Source organism: Polyodon spathula, chromosome 31 (assembly GCF_017654505.1).
Source record: "Polyodon spathula isolate WHYD16114869_AA chromosome 31, ASM1765450v1, whole genome shotgun sequence".
Lineage (NCBI taxonomy): Eukaryota > Metazoa > Chordata > Actinopteri > Acipenseriformes > Polyodontidae > Polyodon > Polyodon spathula.
The window spans coordinates 7,385,051-7,407,477 of NC_054564.1; the positions used below are offsets into that span (position 1 = coordinate 7,385,051).

Consider the following 22,427-nt stretch of genomic DNA (forward strand, 5'->3'; position numbering starts at 1 on the left):
TAAGACACAGGTCCTGCAATTACAGAGAGGCATTGCTTATAGAACAGGAAGTGTTCATTGTCGGCTCCCCTGATAAAGAACCAATCCAGAGCAACTCTGTGCTCTGTCTTCACTTTCAGGTAGAGCTGAACTCGCAGACAGAACTGGGACAGCTGATCCTTCATTAAACCAGAGGGGACTGACTGCACTGCACAGAACTGCACAGCACTGCGCTCTTGCTCACTCGCTCGCTCCTCCCCTGTGCAACACCCCTTCAGTTGTCACACACTGGCTCATTATTACCCTTTGGGATGGTTAATTACAAATTCAGCACAGATCATTCAAGGTTTCAACGTCAGGGCTGGTGCAATTATATCACACAGTCCACAAGGGTCCAATTTCTACCCTACCTTAAGTTTTTTTTTTTTTGAATGAGGAATAATTCATCATCAGGTTTTTAAAAAAAATCAAAGTTACTGAAGTATTTCATTTACAACTCTTAATCTGAGACAGAATGATGGTTTTCAAAACATCGTACCAGGTGCTCCTGCTAAAACTCCAACGAGAACGACGATGACTCTGGCAAACCTTTCAACGACAGACGGGAGCGCGTGCTGGTCTTTACAGCAAACAATGAATAAATCAGACATATTTATAATTCAGAGGCCACTTCTTGGCGGGCTGTGTTGTTCTGCGCTACTTAAAAAGCATTGCTGGTAAAACCAGGCATTGATCAAACTGCTGTGCAATGGGAGTCTTATTAACCTGGCCCAACAGTCCATTAGAAGTAAATGTATACTATAACCAGTGTCGATTATGCTACAAACAAAGTGTGCCTGTTTGGTGAGATGGGCAACAGCAAACCAGTATACTTGCTGCAGTAGGACTATTGAAAGCGGTGTGGGTTCCTGTTCATTTCAGTGAAACTGTTGTCATGCTAGTACAGCACAAACACAAAACTGCAATGAATTTATAAAGAAGCTGCTGAATGAAGTATCAGTTGAAAACGCAGGGCAGACAGCTGCTGGTGGAGCGAACAACCACTCGACAGCAGCTAATTACTGCTCTGCACAGCTGTCGAGCAAACAAGATCAAAAATTACAACTGCTTGTTTCTGCCTCCTTACATTCCCCTGTGAGCAAGTCTCAGGACTGCCCTGGACTGGAGGGAGCACCCTTTCTCCTAGGGGGTGAGAGAGGGAGCAGTTCAGTCTCCTGCCTCAAGCCTGCCCTGGACAGGAGACAAAAACTATCACATGCTCACTTGCGTTGTGAAATTAGATCATCGAACACAGAAAGCTGCAGCATTCCACAGTGTTAGAGAAATCAGCTGAAAGCTGCTGTTGTGGAAGACACTGGGGCAGGACTCTGAACGGCTGCACCACCATGGACTGCCGGTCTGAACACACGTCCAGGAAAGACAATACTGTATAACCCTCTCTGTAACCACAATAAGACCTTTAGCTAGCTGCCTGGAGGAAGGGCGGTCCATCTAGCCACGGATTCCCAGAGGTTTCATCTCCTCCACTAACCTGGCTAGGGGGAGTTTTGTTTGTCCTCCCCTGAGTGCTACCGGATCACGCTTGCATTACGCGAGCGAGCCGAGGCGGGCAGAATGTTCTTTCCTCGTTCTTGAGGGTGAGCTGCATTTTACTCTAGTCTAGCTGCAAAGTTACACAGTGCTGAAAAAAAACATTCAAAATGCCAATTGAAGCTCTTTGCATTCCCCCCCCAGGCTGTTTCATTCTACCACCGAGATGAAAGACTTCCTGGCCACGTACCAAAACCACAAGACCAAACCAACCTGCAAATCCTGCACTGCAGCATGCCTTCACACCAAGACCATTACACCGGAGAATCAGCAACCCCAGACAATGTATACCAACATGTCGGATGCAGTCCCCACACAAACAAACACAGCCAGGCTGGACCGATAATCTACAACTGTGGCAGTAGCATCCAGAAGTCTAAAGTACCCAATTTATAAACAGTAAAAAGAACACTATGAATTCAAGGACAAACGTTTCGACTAGAAGTCTTCCTCTAGGACTTCTCTGCGAGTCATTTGACACTGGATTTATAAATGGATCTGAAAGAAAAATCATTATTTATAATTGACTTATCAATGCTAGCCGTGTCCGACAGTCAAGCTAAACAAGGGATCGGCGCCACGGCTCCCGAGATACTGAGCAGCGGACAGCGGTGTCTTTTAAAAATCAAATAAGCAGAGCTAGAAAAAGAGGGAGAGAGAATGCAGGGATGGGAATAAAGACTCACGGGGCACAACAGCGTGATCCATTCCTGGGGCTCGGAAAAATAAATACATGCAAAACAATCACCAGCACATCAGCAATCAAGGATGCCAGCGGCTGTGTCAAGTGCTGGAGGGAAGAAAAGGGACTTCAGAAAGCCTTGCTTGACACGCCTTTTACTGGAGTCAAACATTGTGACTTGGAAGCAGCACCTACCTTCTGTTTAAGTCAACAGCAAACCTCCAGAGTTCGGCTGGCTGGCTCTCTGTCCAACAGGGTTATTACAGACAACACTGTTGGACAGTCCAGGTCGTATAGACACTGTTAGCAGACCTTGTTGACAGTCTTCTTTGTTTATATAGTTAGATACAGCTGTTGGGCCACTTCCTAGTTCTTCAAACCTGCTTTTCACACCCCCCCCCCCCCCCCCATCGCGAAATTAGGAAATTCTACGTTTTTGCCATTTAAAATGCACCTGCACACCTTGAATAAAAATCAAATCAATGTAGTTCTGTTATTTGGCTGACCTGTGCAAGACAGGCGCGTCTGGCGATTCATTGCTGCTCTCCGGATTCTGCCAGTAAATGGTTCACATGGTTACCTATATACACTGAGCAAGCTCGTATTAAAACCTGGAATGGGCGGCACTGCTGTGCAAGAGGAGTCTTATTTCCAGAACTAGTAGTGCTCCCAAAATATCATATAAACATGTCTGCTAGTTGCCTTTCAAGTCATTTCCATTAACTATATATTTATATGAATGAACAATTCTCACCTTCAGCCAGGGTTTCTTCCACCGTGACCTGAAGCCTCCCGACGGCAAACACTCTTCCGATGTAACTGCCCCCGGAGCCTGAACCGCTGCCTCCCCCGCCGCCAGCTCCGGAGCCGGGGCCCGACCCTACCAGCTCTCGGCGTGAATCGAAAAACTTCTTCATCTCCCCGGAGCGATCACCCCCACCCACAACCACTTCAAACTAAAAACGCCAAAGATAAAACGAAATAATAATAATAATACAAAGATAACAATAATAAAAAAAGACAAGAACCGCCCTCGAAGGCTTGGTTTGGTTTCAAGTCCAAAGCTAGATTAATAATTTATAATGTATTATATTGGCCCAGAATGGAGCGAGGTAAGGTTACACGTTCAGTAATTTTACAGAGATTGTATTTATACAAAAAACCGAAGCGCTAAACCCAAACCCAGTTACTGTAGGGTTAAATATTCTGCAGCTTCACTCTGGGTACACCAGACAAATCAACCTATTTTTTATTTTTTTTTATGCATTTGTTGTTGTTTTAATCGCCTTTCTCTGCAACTCTTGCTGTATTTACAAAACACAAACAGGTAATACAGCTATGACTGAAACGAGTCCGTAACGATACAAAATAAAATCCGATCCCTGATTTGCTTTCTTTTAGAAGAATAACGTGATACTTGAAAATGATTGTTCCGTCCCCCGATTATTTTAACAGAGAAATGAATGAATAAATTTGACAGCACTAGCAGGTTTGCAGCCTGGCGCAGCGGTGAGGCAGCCCCGGTCCGATTTAAAGAGCTATATTTCGGTATATTTAGATCCCTTCGGGTCTGCAATGTGTAATCCTGCAGGGCGTTGCGTTTTTACAGACCCTGTCGGTTTAATTCGTATTAATTTTAACCCAGAGGCTGTTTTCTCCCCGGTTTGCACTAATGCCTCTCTCAGTACAGCCAGCTGGGCTCCGCGACCCGACCAGCCGGGAACCTTCAATACAACAGGAAACGAAATTAACTCAACCATCAAGGCGGGGTTTTTTTTTTTTTTTTTTTTTTTAAAGTCGCCTGTCTGTCGTATTTTAAACCTCGTTAAAGATACCCGTTGCCTGTAAAAATTAGTAATTAATGAAAAAAAAACAGCTCAATTATCGACACTGGCGTCGCCTCCCGATGCATGCCGGTAGTTGTAGTCATAGTCAGCCGCCCAGCGACGATAAGAACTACAACTCCCAGTGACGTCAGGCTTGTATTTTTAAGACATCTCGAAGACAGAAGAAGAAGAAAAAACAAAACAACGAGTTGTTTATTTCCTACTTAGCGTGTGATGTTATGACAGTGGGTGTGCAGGGTGTGTGTTTTGGCTCAGTGCAAGAGCGTAAAAAAACGATGGTGTTGCAAAGCATTGTGGTTGTTGTAGTTTTTTTTTATTTATTTATTTTTATTTTTTTAAAAAACAGCCCTTGCAAATTCGCTGATGTTGCTAAAGACAGCTCACCGATGCTGCCCACCGCTGAATTACAGTGGAATAAAAATGGATTGCATCTAAAACGCCTTTATACTTCTCACATATGCGGGATTAGCCAGAAATATATACGCGGCAGTCGGTTTATACAGATGTGTTTTGCGTGCAAGAGAAAACCTTTCTAAAGAAATGCTCCCGGGTGATGAAATGCATGCGGTAAATGTAGCATTTGCTATGCGTCGACCTGCTTTGAACGACCTTGATCTGTCATAGCAGCTCACGAGTGAAATACAGCACTAGCATGTGCGCAAGCTGCGGTACTCTGCCGCAAAGCCGCTGTGGTTGCAGGCTGTAGCCAACAGTTAAAGAAAACGGTGTCAATAGAAAACAATATAACATATTCTGAGGTGTCCTAATACCAGTAAGAAACCCCACTTCTGCACAAATAGGTATACATTATTATTATTATTATTATTAAAACTATAAAAATGACACATTAGAAATACAGCGACAAGCAGGAATGTAGTGTTATATATATTTTTCAGAACTGATCTGTGTTTATTTGATGGAGGGGGTTTGGTTTATTGAGATAACAGCCAACTCAGGACAAAAATAATTTCTAAATTCGGTTCAGGGCAGTCGGTGTCGCGCTGGGCAAATCGATGCAGTTAAAAAAAAATAAAATAAACTCACTGCTGCCAGTGACATCGGATATAAACAATATAAGTTTAGAGGCAGTGGAATGGACACGTCACAGTGACGTTTTGTGCAGATACGTGTGTGTTTTAATAGCTGAATCTGCGAGTCGACCTGCAATTGATTTTTTAAAATGCAAAGGTTTCTTTTGCTCAGAAGAGGCAGGCAAATGTGATTTGGTGTGATTAGCATTGCTTTGTCAAAGACAAAACAATGCTAATCACAGCAGAAAACTAATGGCTCTTCTGCAGACGTTTGAGGTTATTATTATTATTATTATTATTATTATTATTATTATTATTATTATTATTATTATTAGTAGTAGTAGTAGTAGTAGTAGTAGTAGTATTTCTTTGTTATTATTGTTATTGCTGTACTTTTTATAATAAACCATACATTATTAAACATTATTACAAACAGAAGACTGGACAAGACGTAGCAATAATATAGATCACCACCAGAGGGCAGTGTGGCTCGATGTGAATTACTCTCTTCCAGTCGCACCCGTGCTGCACTGTCAAAGCTAGCTCTGTGTGTTTAGGGTGTGTTGGGTTTTTAATAAGTCTGCTAACTCTCCCGTGGACATGCGTGTTTGCTACACCATTACAGGTTTACATGGAGCTGCGATATAATAATAATAATAATAATAATAATAATAATTCATGAATGGTGATCAATGCGTTAATGTGATAGTAGTTTACTGTTGCAATAAACAGCATCCGTACAATGGTGAAAAATGTCATTTATAAAACACAATGTACTATATAAAAATAGAATGCCAATGAGCACAGATTGGTTAACAATTTATAAACAGGCTAATGCTGAAGGCGTTGTTCCTATACGGCGCTCGGCTCTTGCTATCTCTTTACTGGACACTGGCCGAAGCGAGCCACAGGTCCGGTGTTTATGCTCAGCGTGCCCGGTTCAAACTACACGGCGACGGGGCATGTTAATACAGTGATGTGCCCCGGGGGTCAGGTCGAGAGTGACGGGATATCAATCAATGCCAGGTAAGATCGAGCCTCATTGTTCCCCTTTGAGCTCTTTTGATGGTTCTGGTCGGGCGCGCCGGGATATTCCAAGACACAAGATCGGGGTATCCTGGGTCACTAATGAGGGGTACCTGAGAACGCCCCGTGTGTTCTTGAGTCGCTCCTGGCAAACTGGCGTTACAAATACACCGCCTGGCCAACTAACAATGTAAAGCGAGAATATTCTCTGCGTTGATGTTTCCAAATACAGGCGATCGACTTGTCCAGCGGTGGCCAAAATGTTCAACCTATGAAGTATTTAATGATCTCATTTGACCTGTTAATAAATTATCGTTATAGATCAGTCGTTAATGGGAATTAAAGTTTTACAAGTTTGCACGAATACTCAGATAGATGCGTCCTCTGTAAGTTTGCGCGAAACAAAAGGGAACACATTGGACTTCCTGCAGGGCTGAATCCTCGATTAGGTTAATCATTCCCTTGGAACAGCTGCTTTGATAAAGCTGTTGGGTTCTGCAGGTAATCGATGCTGGACAATGGACAATATGACGCAGGAGGTGTCTGGAGAGGCTTTTAAAATCAATACGCAATGCAAACAGAAGTGGATCCGAGAGTCTGTTTGTTTTGCGGTTTAACCATTAACTGAAAACCCAGATAGTATATTCTTCCTCAAACAGACAAAGGTGAGTTGAAATCCTGAAATGCCAGCGGTTAGCTAATCTCAGTATAGAAAAAAAAAAATATTAAAAAAAGCAGAACAAGTTGCCCAACTATGCCTCGGCTTGTTTCTGAAGTCCGTCCATAACTCTGTAAACCGTGCATAGAAATATGCGTTACATCCCTAGCTGAATATTGAAAGAAACGAAACATTTGAGGACACTGAGAAAGCTTCTAGTGGAAACGTTTCCCATCGAAGCTGCTTTGAATTGTCCAGATGTATGTTACACACGAGGGGCTTGGACAATATCAAAGTTTCTCATTTTAAAAGCAAGATACTGACACAAACATGAAGTTACTTTTCTGGGAAGGAATGCTTGAAGGATGAACGAATGTCGTGTTTCTGGAAGTGTAGTTTGGATCAGATCAGGTGCTTTCACCCAGAGAGCAGTGAACTGTCCGAACCCCTGTCCTTTTTAACTGCAAAAGCCGAAGAAATCGTTTGATTTGCATATCCAAGGTCCACTGTGATGATCTTAACCGAGGGGTCATAGTCTCAAATTATATTTTCATCATTTGTCTCAAGCCCAGCGCACAGGAACAATGTGAGGTGTTTTGCATTTGCCCGCCTGGGTTGATTTGCATAGCCGGGGAGTTCGTACACAGGGGTTTGCTTTATCCCTGTTTTGATTATTTAAATAAACTTGCTGACGGTGACACGTGGGTATTATTGTGCCACGCAGAAGCTCCTGCCAACCGAGCACCCTCCATGTGCGTGAGACGCGCTGTCGTCCCCAATGTAACTCGAACCGACTCACTTAAACGCAAGGGGCTGCCCACTACACCAAAGTGTGTGCTACATGTGGCCGGTGCCCTGCTTATTTAAACACCACATATTGGAATATATTTCTTTCTAGAAATGCATGCGAATTGTTTATTATATAGTGCAACACACACAGTGTATTAATGTCTAATACATACACAGTGTGGTACTCGAGTCTAATTCGAGGCATGCATTCAAACAGCTGTTCTTACAGGACGGTGGGGTGAAATAGACAGATAGGTGTGTTCTCAGGTGTACAGTGTCTGACAGGGTTTGTTGACCCCGACCGCTTTGCTGGGCGGTGCCTCTTATTAACTGTATTCGTTATTTGAAATATGAGCGCACACCCACTTACTTTATAAACGCAGATAGCTCTCTTTGCCACACGCACTGTCACCCTTGCTCGACGGGACACTCCCAAACAGGCGCATTTCTTACCGCACCGGAGACCGAACCTACAGGTAAGCGCAAACGGACGGTGTGTTGTGTTCACCAAGATGTGTACTGTCTGTGGCATTTTTTTTTAAAGACTTCCACTTCTTTGTGGCAGGAATAAACGTAAATAAGGGTAAAAAAGGCGGACACCGCTTAGAAAAACATAAATACTTCTTGGGTGGGGACGCTATAATACTCTAGAACTTTGATGCGCTTTTTCAAGTGGCGTGCGGTATCGGTTTAAATGAAAGTTTAACTTTGGTTTAATTTTATAGTTCCAAAAAAAAGCCAAAACCTGCCGTGATTATTTTTCTTTCTTTCTTCCTAAGTCTAGTGATTCATCCTCCCGACCGGCCAGCACAAGGGTGGGTTTGACTTTGGTCAACTTGGTTGCAAAACGCGTTTTCAGCCGAGGGAGCGTAAGTTTTAATTGCGGCTCCAGTTTCACATACCCGGTTCCAAACTAAGCATCGCCGCGGTTACTTAAAGAGAACTGTCTCTTTCTGTTCGGTTCTGTTCTGTTGTGTAAGCTTCATAGTTTCAATACTTTAGTTTTGGGTGTTGCTGTGACAGCCTGGAGAACAGAATTAACAACCCAGGGCTCTGCACCTTTAAAACTCCCACCCCGCCCAAGAAACCTCGGCTGGGTGGATGTTTGGTTTTTTTTGTTGATGTTTTTCCCCAATGGATATTACATTGTATCGGAGAAAATGACAGGTATGTGGATTTTGGATGCATCCTGTAGCCCTGTCATTTTGTTAAAGTCGGGGTGCAAACTTCAACACAGATTTGATAGCAGTGGTTATAAACTAAATTAAAGGTGAATACGGTGAGCACAGCCTCGCTTTTTAAAAGCCTGTCTAGTTTATTCGGGTAGGATGGGATGTGTGTTTTAAAACTTAGGACTGTTGAGCAAACAGCGGGTAGTTGTTGGGGATTTTGTTCTTGAAGTTAGTTTGTATAAAAGGCACCTTTTTTAAGTCGCGACTCGAAGCAAAAGAGATGCCGTACATTTCTTGTGCGTTTATTAACAGGTAAGAAGTGTTAACACGCAACGCACGAAGCTTTACCGCGCTTTTTCAATGTGGCTTTTCAACCCTTTTCTTATTTGGGCGGGGGTAAAAGGTTGAGTAAATGGATCCCTTTGTTATTTCTGTGTCGGTGTCCTTAACTCTCAAGCGGTCTTCCCTCGAAAGTCAACATGGTTTAGTCGGGAGATTCTCTTTTTTTAAAAATAAAAACCGGAAACGTCCATAAAGCATTCAAAATGCAGGCACTTGGCCGTGCATCTGTGGCAAGACCTTTTGCCTCACCCTGTAGAGTGAACTAATCTTGCTTCGCAAAGTCGAACGAAACCTATTGAGTAATTTTAACGTTAACATATTGAATTGCACACCGCTTTGTATTATTATTATTATTATTATTATTATTATTATTATTATTATTATTTATTATTATGTCTCATTTCTAAAATTGTAGGTGAGGTAACATTTATTGCCACAGCTACACAGAAGTACTGAAACTTTTAGCTGTACTGAGGATCGTTTATCCGATTGTGATGAACCCGGGTCTAACCCGGGTCACATTAATGACATGTCTACCAGACTGGAGGGGAGAAGGAGGGAGATCTGACCGGGTTTAAAAGAGGCATGATGCGTGTCCACATAGCAACCCAACATCACCAAGGAGGCGCAAACAGTGATTGACAACAGACGGTTAAGCCTTGTCAAGTGTGAAATATTGATGACTGCTATCCCCTGAGACAAGGCCCAGGACCTCTCGGAGTCCGTGACAGACATGAACTCTACAAACTTTCAGTTTTAAGGAATTCAAATGGACTTTAAAAAAAAAAAAAAAACATCCTTGACAAAACACTCCTTAAACAATCCTGAAAAGTTTAGTTCAGCACAGCTGGGGTCTGCAATATAACAGCCCACTCTCAATTTCTGTATTTGTATCTGTGCTTATTGCTTGGTTATTCTCAGAATAGAATAGTCAAACGTGTTTATGTGTGTCGTTGTAGTTGCTTTTTTTAGTGGTGATTGTAATTATTAGAACTGGATTCACTGCAGCATATCTGTAATTGAAATTAAACAGGTTTTTCATTGCAATTTCCAAGCAAACAAACAAATGGGTTCGGTGCTGCAGGGCTCTGCTTTCTCCTTTTTGTTTTACTTGTCTTTTTACTTTCTCAGGTATCCCATCATCCTCGGAAGCTGATACTCCTGTTACCATGGCAGCGGTGAGTTCCTTATCTGTGTTGGCTTGACGTCATTTCAGACAATGAAAAAGTCGGGGTTCTCACAAAATGATCTCACCACCAGGGTGATAAGGATTAACCCATCCCTTAGCATCTGTACCAGCCAGCCTACCTGCATTGCCTGTGGGCAGCATGCAAGGGGGAAATGGCCCATCTGACTCTCTGTTTAAGTTATTATATGACCCTCGAGTTGACATTAGGTTCCTGTTTGAATTTTGTTACAGTCCACAGAGATGGGAATAAGACTCCCATTGCATAGCAGTGTCACCCATTTCAGGTTTTAATACAAGCTTAATTCGCCCCAGTGTGTAGGTAACACAGGTGTGTCTTATTAAACTTGCAGTAAAACCAGGAATGGATTCCTCTGCTATGCAATGGGAGTCCTACTTCCATCCCTGAATCCAGGCACCCAGTACAGTATGAAATCAGATATCGCTAACTATCCTGTGTAAACAAGGGACAAGAAGAAAAGGAGAAATAAATCGCCTTGTGATCTGGATGATTTTCTTTGTTCTGTCTACGTTGCAGTGGTATCTCTAGGACAGCTACAATGAGATTGTGTTTGTTTGATATCTATGTTCCTGTTATCCCTGGCTGACCCCGCGCTCTGTCTGTCTGTCTGTCTGTGCAGATCGGGTCACGTGGCACAGTCACAGAGTTCAGAGGATTCAATGCCGATGAGGATGCCCAGAAACTGCACAAGGGCATGAAGGGAGTGGGTGAGTGAGAGGGGAGAAGGGGATGAACTTGAGGCGGGAAGAGGGAGGAGAGCATGAAGGAAAGAGGGGAGGAGGGGAGGGTCATTTGGAAGAGAGGTGACAGTGAACCTGTTTGCTTGCAGGAAAGCACTGTGTTGTAACTGGTCCCATTGGACTCCAATCTGGGAAAGTATTTCCAGGAAAGTAGACTGTGAATCCCCTGTATCTGGAGCACTGCTCTCAATATCAGCAGGATTGCATTAAACTCCCAGTGGGAGGGGGTGATCGGTGTCACAAGCTGAGCACAGGGACACTGAGGCTGCTGTTCAATTCAGAATGCTCAGCACAAACAGACGCCAGCCTTCACTGTGTGAATCTGAGCATGCAACACTCTCTCTGCACGGGAGCCATTCTCATACCCAGCTACTTAGGGGTGGTGGAAATAAGACTCCCATTGCACAGCAGTTTCACCCGCTCCAGGTTTTAATACAAGCTTGATTAGCCACAGTGTATAGGCAACAAGCTCAGGTGTGTCTTATAAAAGTTTATTATACTAAAAGTAATGTATATATTTTAAAAAGTGCAGTAAATGCATAGTACATAGCCACAGGAAAACTGCAAAATGAATTAGAGTGCAAATTTACTGCAGTGAACTTTTCTAAGGCATAGTTGGCGACTATGCTCCTACCCGTGTACTACAGCTGCCTATCTCCTGCCATTGCCCCTTAGAATAACACACAAGCACTTAATTGTCCTGAGAAGGTATTGATGGCATTTGAATCGACCGTGTTGATAAGAAATTATAATAACTGACATTCCCAGCGTCACAGAGAGACAGACACAGACTGGCACTAGGTTATTGACCCCAGGCAGTTCAACTTCTATCTAGCGCTGCCACAGTGTGTATGCAGCAAGTTTGGGTTTGTCTTATTTAACCAGGAATGGATCAAACTGCTGTGCAGTGAGAGTCATATTTCCGTCCCTGGGCGGGTCCGTGTGTGATGTTTGCATTTCGTTTACCGTTGACCGAGACCAGAGCTGTGCAACCTCTGTGAAAGAGCCATCGGCAGACAGGTTCCATTAAACACACAGTTTGTTCTGGTGCTTGGGACAGACCAGCCTTCACCTCTAAATCAGGAGAGATGTGTTACTGGGCTTGATGAGCCAACAGAAAATAAATAATTGATGCGAGTCAAGGGGTCAAGCAACTCTCCCATAGTCCATCTGCAATGACCCTGGAGTGACAAAAGCATTGAAACAGAGATCATGCCTTATTTACAAAGCTATTGGCTTTCAAGAATCATACATATGGCACTGTGTGGCCCCAACAGACCTCTTTAGTTTTTGTCTCTCCGATCAGGCACGGATGAATCGGCTATCATCGAGGTCCTGGCTAAAAGAACCATCGCCCAAAGACAACTAATAAAACAAGCGTTCAAGAAAGCCTTCGGGAAGGTAAGCGATCGGCCCGGCTTCTTGTTGTTCAGGGGTGTCCGTGGGGAGCTGAGCTGGGTGGATGGACGTAGCACAGTCCCGTGATGCTGAATGAATAAATCAGGCCACTGAAACGTGACCCGTAGCTTGACAGTAAAACCCAGGGACCCGCGGCAGTCATTGCGCAACCCGCAAAACAAACGTGCAAGATACCCCAAACTCCGTCTGAGATCGCAGCTGCAGGGATGGACTCAAGACTCCTGTCGCATAGCAGTTTGATCCAATCCTGGTTTTGCTTTGAGTTTAATAAGACATATCTGAGCTTGTTGCCTATACACTGTGGCTAATGAAGCATGCATTAAAACCTGGAATTGATGAAACTGCTATGCAACAGGAGTTCTATTTCCACCTGACGGCATAAATCAATCAGTCGTACATGTAGTGGAGTTCCATTCCTGAGCTCAAAGGTCCAGTTTTAATAGAAGCACACATGGTTCTACGTTTGGTTTAGGACGGGAAGTGCACATTGTGGGCACATACTTTATGATATCCTATTTTATGACTTCCTATGTAAACTTTTAAACCCATAAACCCGTGTGGCTGTTTGATTGCCTGACACCGAGCGGTACAGGCAAACTTGATCTGTTCCTGTTTCCACTCTTAGTTCCAGATAAGAGCTCTAATGAAGACTAACTTGGCAGCACTGGATGTTTAACTGCCTGGGATCAATAAACTAGTGCCAGTCTGTATCTGCCTCTGTGACGCTGGGGATGTCAGTTATAATTAATTATTAACACTGACTGATTCAAATGCCATCCGTACCTTGTCAGGACAATTAAGTGCTTGTGTGTTATACTAGGGGTAATGGCATGTCATATGCAGACAGGCTAAAATAATTGCATCTATTCAGTCTTGAACAAAGAAGACTACGAGGCGACCTAATTCAAGCATTCAAAATCCTAAAAGGTATTGACAATGCCGACCCAGGGGACTTTTTCATCCTGAAAAAAGAAACAAGGACCAGGGGTCACAAATGGAGATTAGACAAAGGGGCATTCAGAACAGAAAATAGGAGGCACTTTTTTTACAGAGAATTGTGAGGATCTGGATCCAACTCCCCAGTCATGTTGTTGAAGCTGACACCCTGGGATCCTTCAAGAAGCTGCTTGATGAGATTCTGGGATCAATAAGCTACTAACAACCAAACGAACCATAGTCACTATCCCTTAGAAAAGTTCACTGCAGTAAATTTGCACTCTAATTCAATTTTCAATTGTCCTATGGTTATGTACTATGCATTTACTGCACTTTAAAAAAAAAATACATTACTGTACCTCTCTGCGCTTTACAAAGCTTTCATCATCCTTTATCACACTTTGTTATGCTTTTAGTATAATACACTTTTATAAGGGATCTCCTTCCCAAATGATCTTCAGTGGCAGTGCAACAGTGCTGTATTATCAAGCAGCTACAATGGGATGAGGCTGCCATTGGTAGATTAGTGCCACTGGCAGTGGGAAGATGTGTATATTTCAGTGAGTAGAAGCTGGGCAGTGTGCTAGCGTATCAGGACCAGTCTGTGCTGTGCAGTATCTGTTCCAAATCCACTGGTGACGCTGTGGTCTGCTTCTGGTTCCGCTAGGGATCCTTCAGGGTAATGCAATGGGATTGTATTGGGCTCACAGTGGGCTTTTTCCAATCTCTCTTTGAAGTTTTCATTTTGAGGTTGCTTGTACTGCGGTTATCCCTTACCGTGCAGTGCCGGGATCACTGTGTCATAAAGTCCGTTAAGAGTTACAAATCTGTAGCTGGAGTGGGCGGGGCTGTGTTTTCTGGGCATTGTGACATCATCACAGTAGTTTCCGAGCAGTCTGTGTTATGAGACGGTATATTTTATTACACTCTGTTCAGGGCTGTTGAGAACGTCTGTTTACCGCATTCTCTAAATAAGTAAAAAAAGAAAGAAAAAGCACAGTTCGTTTTACAAAACTAGAACCGAACACCTTCAGACAGATTGAGTTCTCTTCAGCACTCTCAAGCGGTTGGTTCTGGAACGCGAGTGCGCTTTTTTATCCTTTCAATCAAATAGGAGCTCATTTTAAATTCAAGAGCAAATGCGAAGCAACGACCAAAACTACTGCGGTAGAAAGGGAATGGTGGAAGAGGACGGCTGCAGAGGCAGCACCTGAAGCGCGTCGATCAATTCGTAGATTAAACCAAACACAGGTAGTGAGCCAGAGTAACAAAGCATCACAATTCACAAGTCCTGTTAGAACCTGTTTTCACACTGCCTGTCTGTCTGTGTGTGCGTGTGTCTGTGTGTCTTTCAGGATCTGGTGGATGAACTCAAAGGAGAGCTGACTGGGAATTTTGAGAAGGTGGTTGTGGGATTGATGATGCCATCGCCAGTGTACAGTGCCTACGAGCTGAGGAACGCCATCAAAGTCAGTGGTCAGAGGTCACAGGGGGTTGTGGGTGCAGACAAACAAGAAAATGCCGCCTTAATCACAAATATACCAGTACCCCTTATATAATCCAGACGAATTCACCCGCACTAATGATAACCAGTAAAGCACACCCTGCTGTGCGTGATAAGGCTGTCCTTTTACTCTGGGGTTGACATGAATACGCTTCGCTCTCGTGGAGCCCACAGAACCCCTTGATAAAATGTCCGACTGGGTGGGCCTTATTCCTGGTGTAATGACCCCTCCTCTCCATGGCAGGGCGCTGGCACAGACGAGAGCTATCTGATCGACATCCTGGCTTCCCAGAACAACCAGGAAATGAGGGAGATCATTGCTGCCTACAAGAATGGTACAGAACGATTGTCACTAGAAATATATATGAATGCTGCAGAGCTTGCCCTGTGCAGATGCTATAGTGGAGACGCATAGCCGTTCCCTCGGTAACAGGGCTCTGCTGCTTGACCGTTCCAGATCTCTAGTGGTTCTTTGTGTCCTGTGTTGTAATCCTTTGGGATGTTTTGTTTTGTCCAGCGTACGGGAAGAACCTGGAGGACGACATCTGCTCCGACACGTCCGGAATGTTCCAGAGAGTTCTGATGTCTCTCCTCACGGTACGAACAACGTCCCATAAAAAAATAACCAAAACAGGAATGGCATTGATAGGATGATCTCATTGACGTGTAACAATGGGGCTTTGCGTCTGTCTCTCGCTAACGGGACCCCTCCCCTTTCCTCTGATTGGCAGGCGAATCGCGATGAGAGCGACCGCGTGGACCAAGCGCAGGTAGTTCAAGACGCCAAGGTGAGGCTCTGCCGTTGGCCCCATAGCATTGGGCTGTTCTGAATTGTGATAGGCTGCTTGCCGACCCTGCAAGCTGATCACAAATTGATTATCAAGCCAATAACGTAAAAACGCATTTAAAACATCATTTGTTTTATAACACAGGGCTGGAAATAAGACTCCAGTTGTGTAGCAGCTTCACCCGTTCCAGGTTCCCTCTCAGGTGTGTCTTACTAGAATAGTACAACCAGGAATGGATCAGACTGCTATGCAGTGGGAGTCTTATCTCTAGCCCTGTAACAGCAATAAAATCCCCAGCCAGCGGTCATTGCCTGTATATAACTGACCTTCGTTAAGAGGCTTCAGACATTTAACTGTTGATGCTTTCAATTGTCCAGCAGGTAGTGACCAGTGCGCGGAACATTATTGCTTCAATCAATAGAAATTGTCTAAGTGCAATTGGTGCTAGTAGCCCTGATTTACATGGAGGGGTTTCACCCTTTATCAGTAACCAATGATGCCCTGATAACCCTTGCATGGACTAGGGTGCAGTGGTGTGGGGGAAGACTATGAAGAGGCTGAACTGCCCTGGTGTGTGTTTCTGTCGCCCCCTACAGGCCATGTACGAGGCTGGCGAGGCGCGATGGGGCACTGACGAGGTCAGGTTCCTGACTGTGCTGTGCACTAGGAACCAGAAGCATCTGCTCAGGGGTAAGGGGGATCTGTGGGGCAATTCCTTTTTTAAAAATCAATTCCCAATTCCAATTGATCGTACAATTTGCGTCTTCCCTATATAAAGGGCTCAGTGGGAACTGACACCCCTAACTGCAGGAGTGCTGAGGGTTCACTTGACCATATACAGTCTACTGCACCCTTAAACAGACAGGAGACCCAGCTAGAGTAGATGGGAGTAATCTGAGTGTGCTGCATGGTTGGCTGGTGATCTGATGGTCCCCCGTTCCCTCCCCCCACAGTCTTCGAGGAATATCAGAGGATCTCGAAACACGACATCGAGGAGAGCATCAAGAGAGAGATGTCAGGAAATCTGGAGGATGCCTTCCTCGCCATCGGTAAGAATTCGTTTAACATGAACCCAGATTGGAACCCGGGCAGCGAACGTCTGTTCTGTTAACATGAACTCTTAACCCCATGTGCCTCTTTACCATTTCCTCAGTCAGTAACACTTTTTTTTTTTGTCTCTTTCTCAGTGAAGTGCTTGAGAAACAAGCCTGCGTTCTTCGCTGAGCGGCTTCACAAATCAATGAAGGTAACGGCTCTTTTAAAGGGGAGGAGCCACGCCTTTAAGAAGGAGCTGTAGTGCGTCTTTAATGTCAACATGGTTTTCTCTTCCAGCCGGGCTGTCTCGTTCCAGGGTAAAGAGCCCCCTCTTGCGGTAAAGAAGTGAAACAAAACCGCTCACACTAGATCAGGGCTGCTGGTTTTCATTCCAACCGAGCTCTCCATTACATAATTAGACCCTTAATTGAACTGATCATTTGCTTAATTAGACCTTTTTACTTGTTTTCAGGTCTTAATTAGTTGCAGTTCAAGTTACTTATAAAATTTTACAGCTAACTTAAAATATGCAAAACTGTTCAAGAGCTGAAAACAAGTAAACAGGTCTAATTAAGCAAATGATCAGTTCAATGAAGGGTCTAGTTAAGTAATTGAGAGCTCGGTTAGAATGAAAACCAGCAGCCACAGGGGGTCCCCAGGACCGAGTTTGAGAAGCCCTGCACTAGATACAGACACAGCACTGCCTGATGTGAATCTAGCTTTTCAAATAGCACTCTCTGATAATCACACCAGGCTGCAGGGCACAATATTTATAAATGTTCACATTACGAGTAAGAGCTGGGGGAGTTTGGGCCTGAGTTTGTGATTTAAGAGAAGGTGGAGCTGGGAGTTTACCCGTAAGGATTTCATGGTGTCTCCTGGACGTCTCTTGCAGGGCGTGGGGACCACGGACAGCATTCTGATCCGGGTGATGGTGTCGCGCTGTGAGATCGACATGCTCGATATCAAGGCTCAGTTCCAGAAGATGTACGGCAAGACCCTGTACTCCTTCATCAAGGTAAAACCTCACTTAGCCCCCCTGGACTGCCCAGCCTAGTGGTGCACTAACCCCAGACCTCATGCTTGTTCAACGGTTCCACTCGGGAATGCTCTCTGACCGGCTTGTGTTCTTGTTGCCAGGGCGACTGCTCGGGCGATTACCGGAACATTCTGCTGCAGCTGTGCGGCTCCGACAGCTAGAGAGCCAGTCAGAGGGGCTGCGGTGTAACCGTGCCCGACCCACAGCAGCAACCCCTAGTGCTGGGAGGCTGCCCTACATGTCTTTTTGTATAATGTGAAACATTACTGGATTTCAGCGTGGACAGGCAATCATGTGCTCCTGTCCACCTTTTGCAATAAAACTAATTGAAGGATTGATGGTGTGTGTCTCATCTATAGTTAACTTAGCCCTGCCTGTATGAACATTCCCTACCCTAAAAGCACAGCAAAGTGTAATAAAGCCTAGTGAAAGCATGGTATAGCACAGGTCAGCATTAGAAAGACCCACGAGGTATGGCACACCATGGATAAATTAAGGATTAGCATGGGGCATAAGTGCACAAATCCCATAGTAAATAAGGGTGGGTTTATTATGGTATTACTGCTGAGATCAGGTGGCAGGAATTCAGACTGATGAATTTATCATTCCCATCACCTTTCCCACATTGAATGCCTATTTTAAGCAGCTAGTGTAAAAACACAGCACAGGTCCATGCACTGTCCACAAGATGGCACCATTGCTCTACTCCCTCCAGCCACCGGCAGAATCTGTTGCCTTGCAGGCAGTGTGGTGACCTCACTTCAGAACAGTGGCGCTCAATCCATTGCAATCCAAGACCGCAAGCGGCTCCTGAGTGACCTAATCGAGCACCAGGGTGCGCTTATAAAGACCAGTTCTGGCGGCTCAAGGAGAGACACGAGTGGGGGCTCTGCAGTGATTGGCCATTCGCTCTTTCTGCATTACGTCATGTGAATTCTCAGTAACGGGACCCGGAGCCCAGCTGCAAAGAGTTACAATAACACATGCACACGCCAGGAGGTTCACACCCGCTTTCCCATCCTTCTTTCTAGTTCCTCCTGCATGCAGATTCAATTACAGCTTTCGAAAAACGAATCGGCGCTTTTTTAAAACTGCGTGATTCTCCAGTGAATTTGCATTCTGGTTCCAAGCAGATTATTATTATTATTATTATTATTATTATTATTATTTTCGCAGACTGTGCAAACGCTTTGCTGCTCTTGCCTCTGTGTGTTCAGTTCTGAACACGTGGGTATCCTGCAGTGAATCGCTAATTGAGGGGATAGACAATCTTGGCTGCCGGTGTACATTCCATTGCAAAACTTTGTTCCAACCCTGTCTGCAATGATAATCAATGAGCCCTCAGCTGCTGTGGACGGAATGCAAAATTCAGTATCTTCAGTCATTTGTAATTTACATTTAATTTTTTTTTTTGGGGGGGGGTTCTTGATACAGCGGTAGGTAGAGCAGGGAAGAAAGAGTTAATGAAAGAAAGAAACGGTTGTTTGAATTGTAACTTCAATTTAAAAGGAGGTGAGAGGTGAGGAGAGGGGAAGCGAGAGACAGAATGATTAATGATTTAATGTAACCCTTACTGGCAAGACTGCAAAATAAAGCAGCTCGCAACACCCTCCGCTGGACACTTTTGGAACTGGCAGGGCTGGTGAATGGTTTTGCAGGTGAAGTGGGTGTGATGGCTGGCAGGGCTGGTGAATGGTTTTGCAGGTGAAGTGGGTGTGATGGCTGGCAGGGCTGGTGAATGGTTCTGGGAGGTGAAGTGGGTGTGATGGCTGGCAGGGCTGGTGAATGGTTCTGGGTGGTGAAGTGGGTGTGATGGCTGGCAGGGCTGGTGAATGGTTTTGCAGGTGAAGTGGGTGTGATGGCTGGCAGGGCTGGTGAATGGTTTTGCAGGTGAAGTGGGTGTGATGGCTGGCAGGGCTGGTGAATGGTTCTGGGAGGTGAAGTGGGTGTGATGGCTGGCAGGGCTGGTGAATGGTTTTGCAGGTGAAGTGGGTGTGATGGCTGGCAGGGCTGGTGAATGGTTCTGGGTGGTGAAGTGGGTGTGATGGCTGGCAGGGCTGGTGAATGGTTCTGGGTGGTGAAGTGGGTGTGATGGCTGGCAGGGCTGGTGAATGGCTCCGGGGATGTGGTGTGCCATGGTGTTGAGTTTCCACGGCAGGTGACAGATTCCCCCCTGATCGTATCTCAGCTCCGCAGCGAGGAGACGTGCTGGTTTTGGAGTTCTGGAGCAGGGTGTTGATTAGAGAGCTTTCATCGCAGATCCCCTGAGTCAGCATGAAACCCTTCCATGCAGGTGCGCCTGCTGACTTACCAACGACAAGCAAGCGCTGCCACAGAGAGCGCTAACCAATGCATTAAAAAAAAACAAATCATATTCGTTAAAGCAGGGCTGGCCAAAGCCAGCTTTTCCAGTCCTGGTCTTTGTTCCAACCCGGTTCATAAATTGTTTAATTGAACCAAGTGAAAACCTCCATCCAGACACCAGAGCCGTTCATTTTCTCATTTTACCTGATAAACCTGGAGTGGAACGGCCCTTGAGGACAGGGATTGATTAGACACCTCTCCTTTGAAGAGTTAACACCTACAGTCATTTGCTTTTCTCTGACGTTTGTAACATTGTTTTATGGTGTTTCTGATCATCGTGAGAGGCTCTGGACTCTGCAGCTCCAATATTGAGTTCTCGTCTGCTCTGAGATTGCTCTGAGCTGCTTTGAGATTGTTTTGAGCTGCTGTGAGTTGCTTTGAGCTGCTCTGAGTTGCTTTGAGATTGCTTTGAGCTGCTTTGAGCTGCTTTGCGATTGCTTTGAGCTGCTTTGAGATTGCTTTCAGCTGCTCTGAGTTGCTTTGAGCTGCTCTGAGTTGCTTTCAGCTGCACCGAGTTGCTTTGAGCTTGACTGGAGAATTCTAAGTTCCGGGAGTGAACAGCCTGCCCCATTCCATTCAATTCAATTCATGTGCCAATGTGACCTTTCAGCTCTGCCAGCCCTGCCTATGGTGTGTCTGTATTAGTGGGGTGCTTGTCATGCGTCTGTGTGTGAGAAGGTCTCTCACGTGAGAGAGGGGGGCCCATCTTTCTTGAGCTCTTATCAGCCCTCCCTGCTGGCCCAATCAGCTTATCAGAGAGAGGCTCCTGAGAGGAGGGAGAGCAGGAAGAGGGGAGAGAGTAAACTTCCTGGAAACCAAAAGAGCTTCCAGTATTAACCCCTTGAGAACCGGGCTGGTGCCTTCATCGTCGTGCCTTTGGAGTGGAGCCCATTATGATCTTAGAGTGTTGTAATGACTCGGCGTCTCGGCCCATTGACTTGAATGGAAAGGCAAGGGCTGGATGGGAACCGCAAACCACATGCATCCAAGACGAACGCCTTCCCATTTTACTGAAGTGCAAGCTGTGCAGTGGAGAGGCAGGCTCTAATGCTGCTGTCAGTGTTGTTAACTCAGCTGCTAGTAGGAGATCCACGCCATCGTGTTGCTGTGAAGAAACTCTAGCGTAATCGTGAACAGCATCCACAGCCATGGCAACTGGGTCTGGAGGTCAAGTTTTAGAGCATTTTACAGCACGGGTGTAGAATCCAGCTGGATTGCATCAGCACCCTCTCCTGGGATTACCTGGGATGCAATCCAGCGGCGATTCCCGGGAGCTACTGTAGAGAATGATTTTTAATAGAAACTTTAATCAGGAACCTCATTTTCAAGCACCGTGTGTTCATGAAGCTTCTCTTGCTCCCAAGTAATGAACCAATTGCTGTGCTGCGACGGGTCAAGCAGAGCGAGGCTGGGCCAATCGGGTTAAAGAACAAGACAGTGGAGTTGACCCACAGCACAGGACATGATAAACAGCTGTTTAAATGTCAAATCTGCACATCCCTAAAACTAGGAGTTTAAAAAATTAAAACAAACAGCTCCTCCACACCAGGGATGGAAATAAGACTCCCATTGCATAGCGGCTTCACCCGCTCCAGGTTTTAATGCATGCTTGATTAGCCCCAGTGTATAGGTAACAAGCTCAGGCATGTCTTATCAGACACCTAGAAAAGCCAGGAATGGATTGAATTGCTGTGCAATGGGAGTCTTATTTCCATCCCTGCACGCAGAGATAAGGGGACTGGGTGATGCTGTTGCTAATGGCAATAGACGATTATATAAAAAAAAAATCCATTACAACACAATGTTCCTTTTCACTAAATTGAGACTCTCCTTGCAGTGCAAAATAACTCTAATACATAATTGCCCAAATTGTCCATTTCAGGGTCTTTAAAAGGTTTCTAAAAACTTCATCAGGATGACAAAAAAAAAAAAAAAAGAAAAATCCAATTCTTCTGCTAATGTTCTTAGAGTCGATACAAAAATAGACTGGTTTTGCTGCAAGACATAATTATATGTATTTTTTTGAAAGTGTTGAATTAAAAGAGCGTTTATGCTTACCCACGTACCCGCTCTCCAAACCAGCGAAGCAGTAATTCCAGGAACTTCGTGGTTCGTCTAGAGATAGGGCTCCAGACTGACACTCAATCTGTGCGCATTAATCACCCGAGCTCCTGCTAATTTATGTGATATTAATGTAATGAGTGTCTTGACGTCAACATAATCACAGATGGATCCTTCATTGCTGAAACTGATGCATGATGTTGCAAGGTTTAAGCTA

The 22,427-nt window shown here is 44.8% G+C and overlaps 2 protein-coding genes across 10 annotated transcripts in view; one reads left to right on the forward strand and one right to left on the reverse strand.

Moving 5' to 3' along the window:
- Nucleotides 1-4,671, reverse strand: part of aak1b (AP2 associated kinase 1b) — a 33,520-nt gene extending 28,849 nt beyond the window's left edge. For 4 of the 8 annotated variants that reach the window (XM_041233518.1, XM_041233514.1, XM_041233515.1 and 1 more), the window contains exon 1: nt 3,006-4,670. In XM_041233518.1, coding sequence (XP_041089452.1) covers nt 3,006-3,168 — 163 coding nt within the window. In that variant the 5' untranslated portion in view covers nt 3,169-4,670. Of the gene's footprint in view, nt 1-3,005 lie in introns of all 8 variants that reach the window. The other 4 variants (XM_041233517.1, XM_041233513.1, XM_041233516.1 and 1 more) reach the window with 3 other exon arrangements.
- Nucleotides 4,672-7,860: 3,189 nt separating this feature from the next.
- On the forward strand, nt 7,861-18,121 carry LOC121302971 (annexin A4-like). 2 transcript variants are annotated; one of them, XM_041233340.1, is made up of 13 exons: nt 7,861-8,078; nt 10,248-10,294; nt 10,944-11,031; nt 12,371-12,465; nt 14,775-14,888; nt 15,168-15,258; nt 15,441-15,520; nt 15,655-15,711; nt 16,308-16,401; nt 16,665-16,760; nt 16,899-16,957; nt 17,642-17,764; nt 17,887-18,121. In XM_041233340.1, exons 2-13 carry the CDS (start codon nt 10,286-10,288, stop codon nt 17,944-17,946), a joined length of 966 nt encoding a protein of 321 aa, XP_041089274.1. In that variant the 5' UTR covers nt 7,861-8,078; nt 10,248-10,285; the 3' UTR covers nt 17,947-18,121. The 2 variants fall into 2 exon arrangements, with proteins under 2 accessions (XP_041089274.1, XP_041089273.1); XM_041233339.1 differs by lacking the exon at nt 7,861-8,078 and adding an exon at nt 8,456-8,769.
- The last annotated feature ends 4,306 nt before the right edge of the window (nt 18,122-22,427 follow it).

Coding starts and splice junctions, on each gene's coding strand:
- LOC121302971 (XM_041233339.1), top strand. CDS start 8,724: ATGTTTTTCCCCAATGGATATTACATTGTATCGGAGAAAATGACAG. Junction 12,466..14,774: donor TCAAGAAAGCCTTCGGGAAG/GTAAGCGATCGG, acceptor TGTGTCTTTCAG/GATCTGGTGGATGAACTCAA. Junction 15,521..15,654: donor TTCTGATGTCTCTCCTCACG/GTACGAACAACG, acceptor TCTGATTGGCAG/GCGAATCGCGATGAGAGCGA.